Source organism: Petromyzon marinus, chromosome 46, assembly GCF_048934315.1.
Source record: "Petromyzon marinus isolate PM22_M1 ecotype Great Lakes invasive population chromosome 46, UKy_Petmar_22M1.pri1.0, whole genome shotgun sequence".
In the NCBI taxonomy this organism is placed as follows: domain Eukaryota; kingdom Metazoa; phylum Chordata; class Hyperoartia; order Petromyzontiformes; family Petromyzontidae; genus Petromyzon; species Petromyzon marinus.
Genome location: NC_133712.1, coordinates 14,753,446 through 14,766,115, shown reverse-complemented (window position 1 = coordinate 14,766,115; position 12,670 = coordinate 14,753,446). Strand labels below are relative to the sequence as shown.

Below are 12,670 nucleotides of genomic sequence, written 5' to 3'. Positions count from 1 at the left end.
AGGGTGTGTGTGTCTTTGTTTGTCTGGGTGGTGAATGTATGTTCGTCTAGGGTGTGTATGTGTGTTAGTCTGGGTTGGGAGTGTGTGTGTTATTCTGGGTGAGATGTGTGTGTTAGTCTGGGTGGTGAGTGTATTTTAGTCTGGGTGGAGAGTGTGTGTTTGTGTATGTGTTTGTTTGCTAGTCTGGGTGGTGAGTGTGTGTTCGTCTAGAGTGGGTGTTAGTCTGGGTGGGGAGTGTGTGAGTCGAGTGTGGTGAGTGTGAGTGTGTGATGCTGGGGGTGAGATGTGAATGTTGATTTGGCAGGGTGATTTTTCTGTTGTGGGTCTTTAACCACTGACGTCGCCACCCACTGGATGATGTTGGTACTCACAATGCCCATCCAGAATGCAGAGAGAAATCTTCCTCCATCACGGAAGTCCCGACTCCTCGTGCTATCCACGACGTGTCACTTAATCACTCGTTCCGAATGCAGTGAGAGATTTAGCCACAGGATAAAGGCCCTGAACAATTTGATTATTAAATAAGGCAGGAGTTACCTTAGAGTCGGTTGGAGCCTCAGAAAACGATCTTCGCAACTGTATGTTTTACTTTTCCTTCTTTGCGATGATTTATTTTACACAGACTAAATAAACCCAGCACCTCGTAATGGGGTTAAGTAAAAAAAAAATAGGTGTAAAATACATAGCTCGCTTGAGCGCTGCACATGCTGTGTGGATACGTTTACATCGGACTCGCCATCCCCGCCGTGACATTTGTTTTACATGTTTGGGAGTGCAGCGTGATGTTGAGAGTTGCGCTCCCTCTGTGATCTTCTCCCCTATCTTGAGAGGCGGCAGAGGAAACGCCGGCTACGGAATTCACGCAGCGGTGTGAGGCTACTCTCGGTTGACTGCAGATGGCCGCGGTCGATCAAGGCCACCGTCAACCTCTTCTCCTGGAGCTTTCGGGTCACCCACCAACTTATATACCCGCGCCACCTGACACACGGAGGAAGTCCGTTCTAAATCAGGCGCGATGATTATATTACGGCCATGGCAATTGTCGACCGGCAAGGGGTCGTCGAGGTTCCGCACCCCCCCCCCCCCCCGCCACCTCGCGTGGGATGCGTTGGGAGCTGCTGCTGTGGCCTGAATGCCCCAGCAGGTTATGCTCCGGGCAAGTCATTTGGCGGGAGTGAAACACTAAACTGGAATTCAACCATTTTTATTTTACCAGCCAAGGCCCCACTGAGCTATGTAGCTCATTTTTCAGAAGCCACCTGGCCACACATGATAGCTCAACGAAGTGGCTTATCACGTGGAAATGTATAGCAGCCAAATACTCTGGACGCAGAGACAAATCCACATGACCACGGGGAGAGAGGACACGCACACTCCAAATCTACAGGTGTCGCGGTTGTAATCGAACCCACGACCTCCTGCATACCAGGCGAGGTCTCATGCTCCCTTCGTATCCTTCCAGCTGGACTTGCTGGTGCTCAGGATCTCGCCGCAGTTTTTTCTGCAGGGTGGCATCCGCAGGGTGGCATCCACGTTCCCCTTTCAGCAGGAGCTGCACCTACCGACTGTGTGCCCGGATAGGCAGGGTGGGGGGTGGGGCTTACATTTACACGATCTGTGAAAGAGAGCATCACAGCTCTTCGGATCCCTCCATGATAAACAAAAGATTCTGATATTGATGTGGCAAGTGTCCTGAAGATTCACCTTCGGCGAGGACAGCTGACTGGCGCAAGTCTCGCGAGCTTTTCGCCCCGTGTGGGGAAGCAGTTTGGGAGAATTGCAGCCTCGTGAGGTCCGAATTTCTGACTGGTTCAGAGCCTGCATCACCCGTTGCTACGAGTTGTGACCCGAAGGCTTGAGGGCACCACTCCACCAGGGCAGTGGCGACCTTCCCGGTCCGTGGTCATATGCCGGGCGGCTACGTGGAAGTGGGGCCCGTACCTTCACCAGGCACTGCAGGTTGGATACTCTGGCCTCCTCGAATGCTTACTTTGGGAGTGCAGCCTTGTGTGATGGCCGTATAAGGAGCGTTTGTGTCCCCTCCTCCAGGTTGCCAGCTGTGGTAGTCGCCGACGTTGGCAATGCCGACGTTGCCAGTGCCGACATCGTCCAGTCGGCGGCGATGTTGAGGGTTAGAAAAAAAACTTTTTACCTGGGGTGAAAAACTTGGCTTTGATGGTCGACATCGTCGGCCGCTGGACTCCCACCTGTCCATGTGTGTGGCCGACCGGCCAGCCAATCGGCCGGCCTCTCGCGCTAGGACTGTTGGAGGGTTCTCGTCGGATCTGCTTTTGAAGTGCCGATGACCAAGTTTTCCAGAAGTGCGCCACGTGTGTTTGAGCCTGGCTCGGCCACCACGGTGGCGAGATGTTAACTACCTCGCCTGGTGTACAGGAGGTCGTCGTGGGTTAAATCCCGACCCTGACTCCTGTATATTTATAGTTTGCGTGCTCGTTCTCCCCGGCGTTTATCCGGGTCCTCGGGGTTTTCCCTCCAAATTTAGCAACATACGTTAAGATAATTTAGCTGCTATACATTTCCACATGATAAGCCACTTGGTTGTGCTATTGTTTGTGGTCAGGTGGCTTCTGATAAAAAAAAGAGCTCTATAGTAGCTCAGTGGACCTTTCACTTGGTTAAAAAAAAAAGTTCAAATGGGGTACTTCACCGGTCGGGTAACACTCGGCACAGGTCTCGCGTTGTTTCGTTCTCAGGCCTGGCCGATGGCATTCGTAACCTCATGCTTGTTGTGGAGCAGAAACGGTCGCCGCGTCACGTTTTTCGGGCGTCCAGCCTTTCCTCTCCTTTCACCTTTTCCGCTCTCAAATCTGTGCCTGCTGTTGGACGGGATGGGTGTCGGAGTGGTGGCCTTTGTTGGCTCCCGCAGCCTGCCGTTGTGCTTCGCGAGTGAGTTTTGAGGCATCCTGCATAAGCACTAGGGAGGGAGCTAAGCGGCAGAAAATCTCTCCCCCTTACGTCCTGGACAGGCCCTGCGGGGAGTTTGAAAGTGTTGCTCATCCCAACATCGTCCAGTGGATGGCGACGCCGACCATCAAAATGAACCCGAGCTTAGCATAGGCGCTCTGTGTGTATTCGCGTTTTCGAGTGAGTTGTGGATGGGTGTGTTTGTGGACGGGCTAGTGAGTGTGTGTGCCTGTCTGTGCCAATGCAGGTGCTGCTGGTGAGCAGTAGCCGGTACCCGGACAAGTGGATCGTGCCGGGCGGCGGCATGGAGCCCGAAGAGGAGGCGGGCGTGGCAGCCATGCGGGAGGTCTACGAGGAGGCACGCAGAGACATGGGGAAACACGGGGGAGGCACGGGGGGAGGCACGGGGGGAGGCACGGGGGAAACACGGGGAAGGCACGGGGGAGGCACGGGGGAGGCACGGGGGAGGCACGGGGGAGGCACGGGGGAGGCACGGGGGAGGCACGGGGGAGGCACGGGGGAGGCACGGGGAAGGCACGGGGGAGGCACGGGGGGAGGCACGGGGGAAACACGGGGGGAGGCACGGGGGAGGCACCGGGGAAGACACGGGGGGAGGCACGGGGGAGGCACGGGGAAGGCACGGGGGAGGCACGGGGGAGGCACGGGGGAGGCACGGGGGAGGCACGGGGGAGGCACAGGGGAGGCACGGGGAAGACACGGGGGAGGCACGGGGAAGGCACGGGGAAGACACGGGGGAGGCACGGGGGGAGGCACGGGGGGAGGCACGGGGGAAACACGGGGGGAGGCACGGGGGAGGCACGGGGGAGGCACGGGGGAGGCACGGGGGAAACACGGGGGGAGGCACGGGGGAGGCACCGGGGAAGACACGGGGGGAGGCACGGGGGAGGCACGGGGAAGGCACGGGGAAGGCACGGGGGAGGCACGGGGGAGGCACGGGGGAGGCACGGGGGAGGCACGGGGGAGGCACGGGGGAGGCACGGGGAAGACACGGGGGAGGCACCGGGGAAGACACGGGGGGAGGCACGGGGGAGGCACGGGGAAGGCACGGGGGAGGCACGGGGGAGGCACGGGGGAGGCACGGGGGAGGCACGGGGAAGACACGGGGAAGACACGGGGGAGGCACGGGGGAGGCACGGGGAAGACACGGGGAAGACACGGGGAAGACACGGGGGAGGCACGGAGAATGCACGGGGAAGATAGGGGAAGAGACAGACGGGGGGGAGAAGGCACGGAGGAGGCATGCGGAGACATGTGGGAGACGTGTGGGAGACATTGTGGAGACACGGGGAGAACCTCGCCTCCCCTCGCACACAAATGTCCCCCGTATAGCCTAAACAGACTGTTGGGGCAAGTGCTGTTAGCGAGCACCTTTGAAGGCCAGAACAGCACACGAGGGGGTGGGTGGCCAGCACCACGCTCGGTCGCCTTTGTCTCCCCAGTGCTGATGTTTACACATCGCACCAGGTATTCATTTAAGGTTCAGTCGACCTAGGAGAGGCCCAGGACCGGTTCACATATTTGCTACTTTTATTGGCTGTCGACTGCTCAACAGCTTCATGATTTGGTGGAAGGTGGAGAGTGTTGGGAGCGAGTTGGTGGTGGGGGGATGGCATCGGTGGCTAGGATGGTGTCTCTCGACCTTCATAAATCTGCGATGTGGTTTGTGTGGCTTTAATTCCAGGCTGGAGTGAAGGGAGACCTGGGGCGGTTACTGGGAGTGTTTGAGGTGAGTCCTTGTTACAATATCTGTGGGGGAAAAAAAGAGCCTCGTAGCTTATCGGATTCCTCCAGTCTAAATACATGTTTTATTTGGATACAGCGTCGTCAAATAGCTGTAGGATGTGTAACGTGCTCGGTCTGCTCACGGGCGGCGGGATGCCACGGACAACGAGCGGGGAGGGCAGCCAGAAGTGGCGCCAACTATTTCCCCGCCCCTGTGGTCGCCCTACCTTTGCTCGCCTTGCCACCTCCATTAATGAGTACTTATACCTGTGCGAGGAAACCGGATTACCTGGACAAATTAACACGTAGGCTTTCGCGACCAATATTATTCATAATAAAGGTCTTTGGGTTAGATCGCGTTATTTATAAATGTGTCGTAACCCTCCACCACCCGACACGGCCAATCGGCAAAAAAGTGTCACGTTGACAAAAGACAAATAGTTCACTACTTTAGCCCACCGGTGTGTTGAAGAGTGAATCCACAACGTTTACAATTCGCCATTCTGGCGAATTGTCCGATGATGCTGGATGTAATTACCAGCGGAACGTCGTACTCAAACTGTAAATGTTGTGGATTCACTCTTCAACACACCGGTGGGCTAAAGTAGTGAACTATTTGTCTTTTGTCAACGTGACACTTTTTTTCTGATTGGCCGTGTCGGGTGGTGGAGGGTTACGACACATTTATAAATAACGCGATCTAACCCAAAAACCTTTATTATGAATACCTGGACAAACCCCAGGCATTCAAGGGGGGGAGGTGGCCGGTGGAGCGGGGGGGGGGTGGGTAATGCTCAATCTTCGTGCACACGGCAATTAATCCACTTGCTGTGCTGCCACGAGCCAGGAGGTGGCGACCTCAATGCGCAGAGGGTACGAGACGTGCACGAACGCGCACGCGCGCACGCGCGTGCGCGTTCGTGTGTGTGTGTGTGTGATCCATCAACCCTCGCTGCCTCCACCGTGCTGGGCTACAGGCCACGTACGAACACGGCCACCGGCGTACGGGCGACGCGAGGGTACGGCTTGAGAGCCGGCGGTGTTGACGGTGGTTCTCTCAGCGGGCCAACCGCGTCATCGCGTGACGCTTTCGGACGCGCGTCTGCGGCCGTCTGGAACACCCTTCCTTCCGATATTAGGAAGCCGTTGGAGCTATGCACTTTTAAATGTCTATTGAAAACTAATTTCTTTGGAACTGCTGTTGTTTATTTAGCACGGTTGGCTCCCTGCAATGCGAAAGAAGTTCAACATACGTACATACATAGACTCGCACAGAGATGCATTAGACTCACACAGAGACCCATAGATTCACGCAGAGACCCACAGACTCACACAGAGACCCATAGACTCACACGGAGACCGATAGACTCACGCGGAGACCCATAGACTCACACAGAGACCCATAGACTCACGCAGAGACCCATAGACTCGCACAGAGACCCATAGATTCACGCAGAGACCCACAGACTCACACAGAGACCCATAGACTCGCACAGAGACCCATAGACTTACGCAGAGACCCATAGACTCGCACAGAGACCCATAGACTCGCACAGAGACCCATACACCCACGCAGAGACCCATAGACTCATACATAGACCCATAAACTAACACAGGGACGCATAGACTCGCACAGAGACCCATACACCCGCGCAGAGACCCATAGACTCACACAGAGACCCATAGACTCACACAGAGACCCATAGACTCGCACAGAGACCCATAGACTCGCACAGAGATGCATAGACTCACACAGAGACCCATAGTTTGTTGGCTTTCCTCGCACCTCCGATTAGCATGGTTGGCTATGTACAGTGTGAAAGAAAGTTCAACATACGGGTACGTACAACGTTTTGGAATGGGGGGCTGTCAATCAAGGCCACTACACCCCGTGCCGTTTGTCTTTTCTGTTTTCTGTATTCAAAAAGTTCACTTTCACGCCGCGCCGCGTTCACCCGCCACTCCGCGTTCACCCACCGCTCCGCATTCACCCATAACACTGCAGGACACAAAAATGACAAAAGACAAAGGTCCCCCATGTAGCCTAAACAAACTTTTGGGGAAAGTGCTGTTAGCGAGCACCTATGAAGCCCGGCGCAGCACACAAGCATGCTTTAAGCCCCTCGCTCACCAGCTCGCTCACCAGCTCCATCACTCGCCCACCCACTCGTCAAACTGCAGGTCACCTCGCTTCTTTTTCACAAGTTCCTACAACACCCTTGCTCAAAGCAAGACCCGTATTAACTCTACCTACAACAGCAACACTGAGCACTATCTATGACAACCTCGATAACGCTTTGTGTTGCTCTTTACTTGACATTCCGTGCCTTGGGGTCTGTGCTCAGGGCAACCGTGATTTAAAAAGTCTCTGTCGGCGCGCGCGTCTCTCGCCAAACCCAAACCGTAGAACCAGGAGCGCAAGCACCGCACCTACGTGTACATCCTGATCGTCACGGAGATCCTGGAGGACTGGGAGGACTCCGTGAACATCGGTAAGGAAACGCATGCTCCGTCAGCCGCCGCCGCCGCCGCAGCCACCGGTAAGAACCCTCGCTCGCCGCGCTCTCTCCTACCTCCGGACTTGGATGAACCAGCAACGTGCTCTCGGCTGCCTCCGCCTGCTCTGCTCGGGCTGCCTCTCTCGGGCTGCCTCGGCCTCCACCTGATCCGCTCGGGCTCCCTCAAGCCACACCTCTCTCAGGCTGCCTCTCTCCCTAGGGCTGCCCCTCGCGACCTGCCTCTATCAGGCCGCCTCTCTTGGCCTGCCTCTCTCTCGGGCTGCCCCTGCACGACCTGACCCTCTCGGGCCGCCTCTCTCGGTCCGCCTCTCTTGGGCTGCCTCTGTCGGGCAGGGGTGGCCAACCTGTAACAGACCAAGAGTCAAAAAGTACCCACGAGTTCTGCAAAGAGCCAAGTGTATTTATATATGTATATACGTGTGTGTGTGTGTGTATATATAGGCAGTTTTTGGCACATCACGGGACGCATTCATCATTCTTTGCTGCTACTGTGATCGTGTGTGTTCTACACCATGCCCATTTGATATAGCCGCATGTGGTGGATTAAAAAAGCCACATGCGGCTTGGGAGATGCCGGTTGGCCACCTCTACTTTAGGGCCCTCTCTCTCTCCATTCGCCACGTCTTGTCTATTTTAGTCACGTATTTACAAATTATATGAGCAAACTGAACGCGCTTTCCTTTCACTGAACATTATGGATTTTTTTTTTTTTTAACGTGTTTATTTGAAACATTTCACCTGGAAAATTCCTTGAGATTGGAACAGCTCGCTTCCAAGGGTGGCTAGGCTGTCAAGTGACACGCAAACACATACAGGCACGTACACGTCGAGGCAACAACAGCGCTTGTGCCAGGCTAGGTGCACTTGAGGCCAGGTGAAGTGTTCAAGGCTCACTGACAGGACGTCACGGGATAGACTCAGGTGTTATGGATTAACCGCCTGAGATGACTGACATCTTAGTTGAGGCTGAGTCGACCTAGGGGAGGCCCAGGACCGGTTCAGATAATTATCACATGTGTTGGCCATGAGTGGGACTCGGAACTCGGGTCGCCGGGTTCGTAGTGCAGCGCACTAACCACTACACTACCGCTCCCCATACATGAAGGTGCATGCAGACGGACACATAGACACTTCAGGCACATACAGGCAGAGGCACAGAGACACATATGGGGCACACATTCAGACACACATACAGTCACATAGCGACACTTATTATTCTTATCAATCCTGTAAATGAGACACTGAATGTCAGAAACGGGTCCAGAGTTGAACGAATACTGTTGAAATGTACTCCCAGAAGGCCGTGTGGCCAATGGGATTGTGTCAACAAAACATGTCTTTTTTACATCAAGGCACATGTCTGAAATGTAGGAATCATCTGTTTATTTATGTTACTTACTATAACAGTGAATCATTAAAGGTAAATAAATCAGCTGCGCGCCATGCATGAGTGCAACACAGTTATAAATGTGTCACTTGCACCGCGTGGAACCGAGTCGAACGTCCGCGATTGGAGCGGTAACGCGGCCCAGAGAGGCGGGGGGTGGGGGGAGCCCGTTTGCCCGCTTGTTGCATCGGTCCGTGGTCCGAATGGGCGAGCCGCCCTGGTTATTACTGCCGTGTGTGTTTACCCATAAATACCGCACACTCTCCGCTTCGCGGTGGGCCTCAAACATCCCGCGGCGTCATTCCAACCGAGTAGGCCGTCGCTTGCCCGGCGTCGCACTCCAAATTTGTCTCATTCAAACAATTAAATCGCAGGCCGCATATCTTACCGAATGATAATATTTATTTCTACTGCAGGGGGAATCCGATGAGCTAATAAGGTCTTTTTTTACAGTTGTCCAGTAGGGACGGGCAAGAACGTTCCAACAATAAACAATACAAAAAGCATGATAGTGTAAAGTACAAGTAAACAAATCACCCAACCACGTACAAATGAAACTAAATCATCCCCATCCTACCAGGCAAAGCCCACTGACTATTAACTTATTTTTCAGAAGCGAGCCGGTTACAAATGATAGCTCAACAAAGTGGCCCATCATTTGGACATTTATAGCACCAAAATAGTCTAACTAATCTACACATTCCATAGCAATCGTCGCTCGTTACTGGCAGACTGATGCACAGGGACAGCTGCCACGGGGGGGGTCTCCGAATATTTGAGATGTGATGTGGGCCATTCAAGCCCCATGTGCATGCAAATGAATAATATATAGTTTATTTACAATTGTGAAATTTCATTCACTCATTCATCTATCCACCTTTGTGTGTTCATTCATTCTAACCCCATGTTCGCTCCCCCTCTCCTTCCCCATGGCCTGCTCTCAACTACTGCCACCTACTACCACCTACTACTGCCACCTACCAACTACCCATGCCACCTACTACCACCACTTAACAACTACTACCGGCAACTATCAACTACCTTCACCTCCAACTACCACCTACCTGTACCACTTACCAATCACCCACCCCCACCACCTACCACCAATCCCCGGTATTCAATCACTGCTGCCACCTACTCCTGGCCTTGCCCTTTCGGCTTGCCCAATGCCTCCCCTTCCCCCGTACCGCCTCCTCCGTCCACTCCACTCACCTCCACCAATCCCATCCCGACCCCCCCCACCACCAATCCCAACCACGGCCCCCGCGTGTGCCCTTCGTAGGCCGCAAGCGGGGCTGGTTCTCCGTGGACGCGGCCATCGAGTGTCTGCAGGGTCACAAGCCCGTGCAGGCCACGTACCTGCAGAAGCACAAGCAGGGTGGCCCAGCAGGGGTGGACAGCGCCACCGTTAACAACGGCGCCACCCCCGTCGCCGCGGCAACCGAAGACAAGGCCGCCACCCACCCCATCGCTAGCACGCCCGACGTCAGATGATAGCGGCGATGAGCGCGAGCACCTTTAACGGCGACGGAGATTGAGCGAGGAGGGGGAGGAGATGGTGTGAATTACAGGCACGCGTTGTCACTTGCGATGTTAATGTTCGTAGCGCGATAACAAACAAAAAACTAAACAGTGATGCGGAGATGAGAATATTATCAGCAGCTCGGGACAGGAAACGTTCAATTGTATTTTATAATGTAATGTACAGAGGCTTGCATGGATGTTGCCAGTATTGAATTTGCACAGGCGTTATTATTATTATTTGTCGTTGTTCTTGTCTTTATTTTCGTGATTTTGCGTTTCCCGTCATTTTATTTTAGAGAGTGGTTTTTAATTTCTTATTGTCGAAGTTACTGCTGCTGTTTCACCGCATGACGAAGTTAATTATACTAAGCCATACTCTTGGGTTTTGTGATTTTATTTAATTTTCTCTCCAAATGTCAATTTTACGCATTTTTTCTCTCTCTGCACAAAGCAACAAAAGTATCTCACTCCATGATCCACTCACTCCAGTTGTGTGGCACTCCATGCCGGGATTTTCAACTTCCCTGAAAAAAAAGTTAACTTATCAGTATATAGGTGAAATGTTGTTGAGCGCCCGTGTAATATAACACTACTAAAAAAAATGTGTTTAAACATTTACGCGCAACACTCATTATTACAACAACAAAAAACTTGTTATGAACATTTTATATCAAAGTGTTTAGACTGCAGTTGCTGCTGACAACTAATTGCATCGTCAGATAAAGAGTTATCGTCACCGGCGAATAAGCGGAGTTCCTAAGCGCGCCCACTTGAGATGGGATGAGGGTTCTGTATGGGATGAGACGAGAGTTCTGTATGGGATGAGGGTTCTGTATGGGATGAGACGAGGGTTCTGTATGGGATGAGACGAGGGTTCTGTATGGGATGAGACGAGAGTTCTGTATGGGATGAGACGAGGGTTCTGTGTGGGACGAGAGTTCTGTATGGGATGAGACGAGGGTTCTGTATGGGCTGAGACGAGGGTTCTGTGTGGGACGAGAGTTCTGTATGGGATGAGACGAGGGTTCTGTGTGGGACGAGAGTTCTGTATGGGATGAGGGTTCTGTATGGGATGAGACGAAGGTTCTGTATGGGACGAGAGTTCTGTATGGGATGAGACGAGGCTTCTGTATGGGATGAGACGAGGGTTCTATATGGGATGAGACGAGGGTTCTATATGGGATGAGACGTGGCTTCTGTATGGGATGAGACGAGGGTTCTGTATGGGGTGAGGGTTCTGTATGGGATGAGACGAGGCTTCTGTATGGGACGAGGCTTCTGTATGGGATGAGACGAGGGTTCTATATGGGATGAGGGTTCTGTATGGGATGAAACGAGGCTTCTGTATGGGATGAGACGAGGCTTCTGTATGGGACGAGGCTTCTGTATGGGATGAGACGAGGGTTCTATATGGGATGAGACGAGGGTTCTGTAGAAAAGCAATCGGGCATCGGGTGATGGCGAATTCCACTGTGCACGAGAAGAGACATGCTGATGTAGACGTCATTGCGCAGTGAAAGTCACTGACGCGGCAGCAACAGGGCTCGGCTCGTGTCAAGTTGTACGCGGGCAGCCTCAAGGTCTGACGCCCTTCGTAAATGTGTCACGTTCTTTAAACGCGCTTTATATGTTTATTAAAAACGTGAAGTTCAACTTAAGGAGTCCGATAGTTTTTACTGAATAACTCGCTTAACCGGACCGTTCGCCTCCTTCCCCATATCTGTCCCTCCGCGTGAAAAAAAAAGTATTTTTGTTTTCTTTGTACACATCCCGTCAGCCACGAAGTGCGTAATTCCAGCAGTATTCAGCAAACGCCGGGAAGATTTCAACATTCGGGCGTCTCGGCAGCAGACTCAAGTCTTGCTTTGACCCAATGCCGGTGACCTGCCAGATGTGTTGTAGGCAAGGAGCCTCTCTGCTAGACATGGGTCCTAGGTGGACGCAAAGCTACAAGAGAGGTGACTCGCCAACAACCCTGGTGCATAAGGCAGCTGTTTAATGTGCGTGTACATGCTTTAACGACACGCGGGTCCACACCTCGGAGATCGGTTGCGCAACTTTGATTGCATGAAACTAAATCGCCTCCGCAACCGGTTTGCTTAGCAGGAGCTCGAGCGTCGACCCGCTCGCATTTTCGAGCGACGATGCTTCCAGCACGTGCTGCGACATTGGCAATCTTTGTCGTTACAATCCTGCCTTCGTGATTGGTCATCGCGATCCTGATGGGCGGTGGGGCTAACCGGGAAAGGGGCTGGGCTCTGACGTGAAGGGGCGTGTTTCTGACGTAATGGGGGCGAAATGGGCAACCACTTTCTCAGACGTCGGACAAAGCAGTTGCAGGCGGATTCAGTTGCGCGCCGATTTAAGAGCTTGCTGGCCGTGCAATCGATTGCGAGGAATTGCCGATGGGATGGTTGCCTAACCAACAGAAGAGGCAGGGCGGTGTATATGTCGCCATTACGCCGGTGACCGTGCAAAGGGTTGGACGTGAAGCCCGGCACGCTTTGCGGCAGGCATTTGGCCACCGGAACAAATGGAAACATTCTTAAATAAATAAAGCACTTTTGAAGAC

At 53.5% G+C, this 12,670-nt stretch overlaps 1 protein-coding gene across 2 annotated transcripts in view; it reads left to right on the top strand.

Moving 5' to 3' along the window:
- Positions 1 to 12,670, top strand: part of LOC116952354 (diphosphoinositol polyphosphate phosphohydrolase 1-like) — a 43,599-nt gene extending 30,929 nt beyond the window's left edge. The window contains exons 2-5 of one of the 2 annotated variants that reach the window (XM_032971629.2): positions 3,173 to 3,283; positions 4,628 to 4,672; positions 7,076 to 7,208; positions 9,857 to 12,670. In XM_032971629.2, coding sequence (XP_032827520.2) covers positions 3,173 to 3,283; positions 4,628 to 4,672; positions 7,076 to 7,208; positions 9,857 to 10,068 — 501 coding nt within the window. In that variant the 3' untranslated portion in view covers positions 10,069 to 12,670. The remainder of the gene's footprint in view (positions 1 to 3,172; positions 3,284 to 4,627; positions 4,673 to 7,075; positions 7,209 to 9,856) is intronic. The other variant, XM_032971630.2, reaches the window with a different exon arrangement.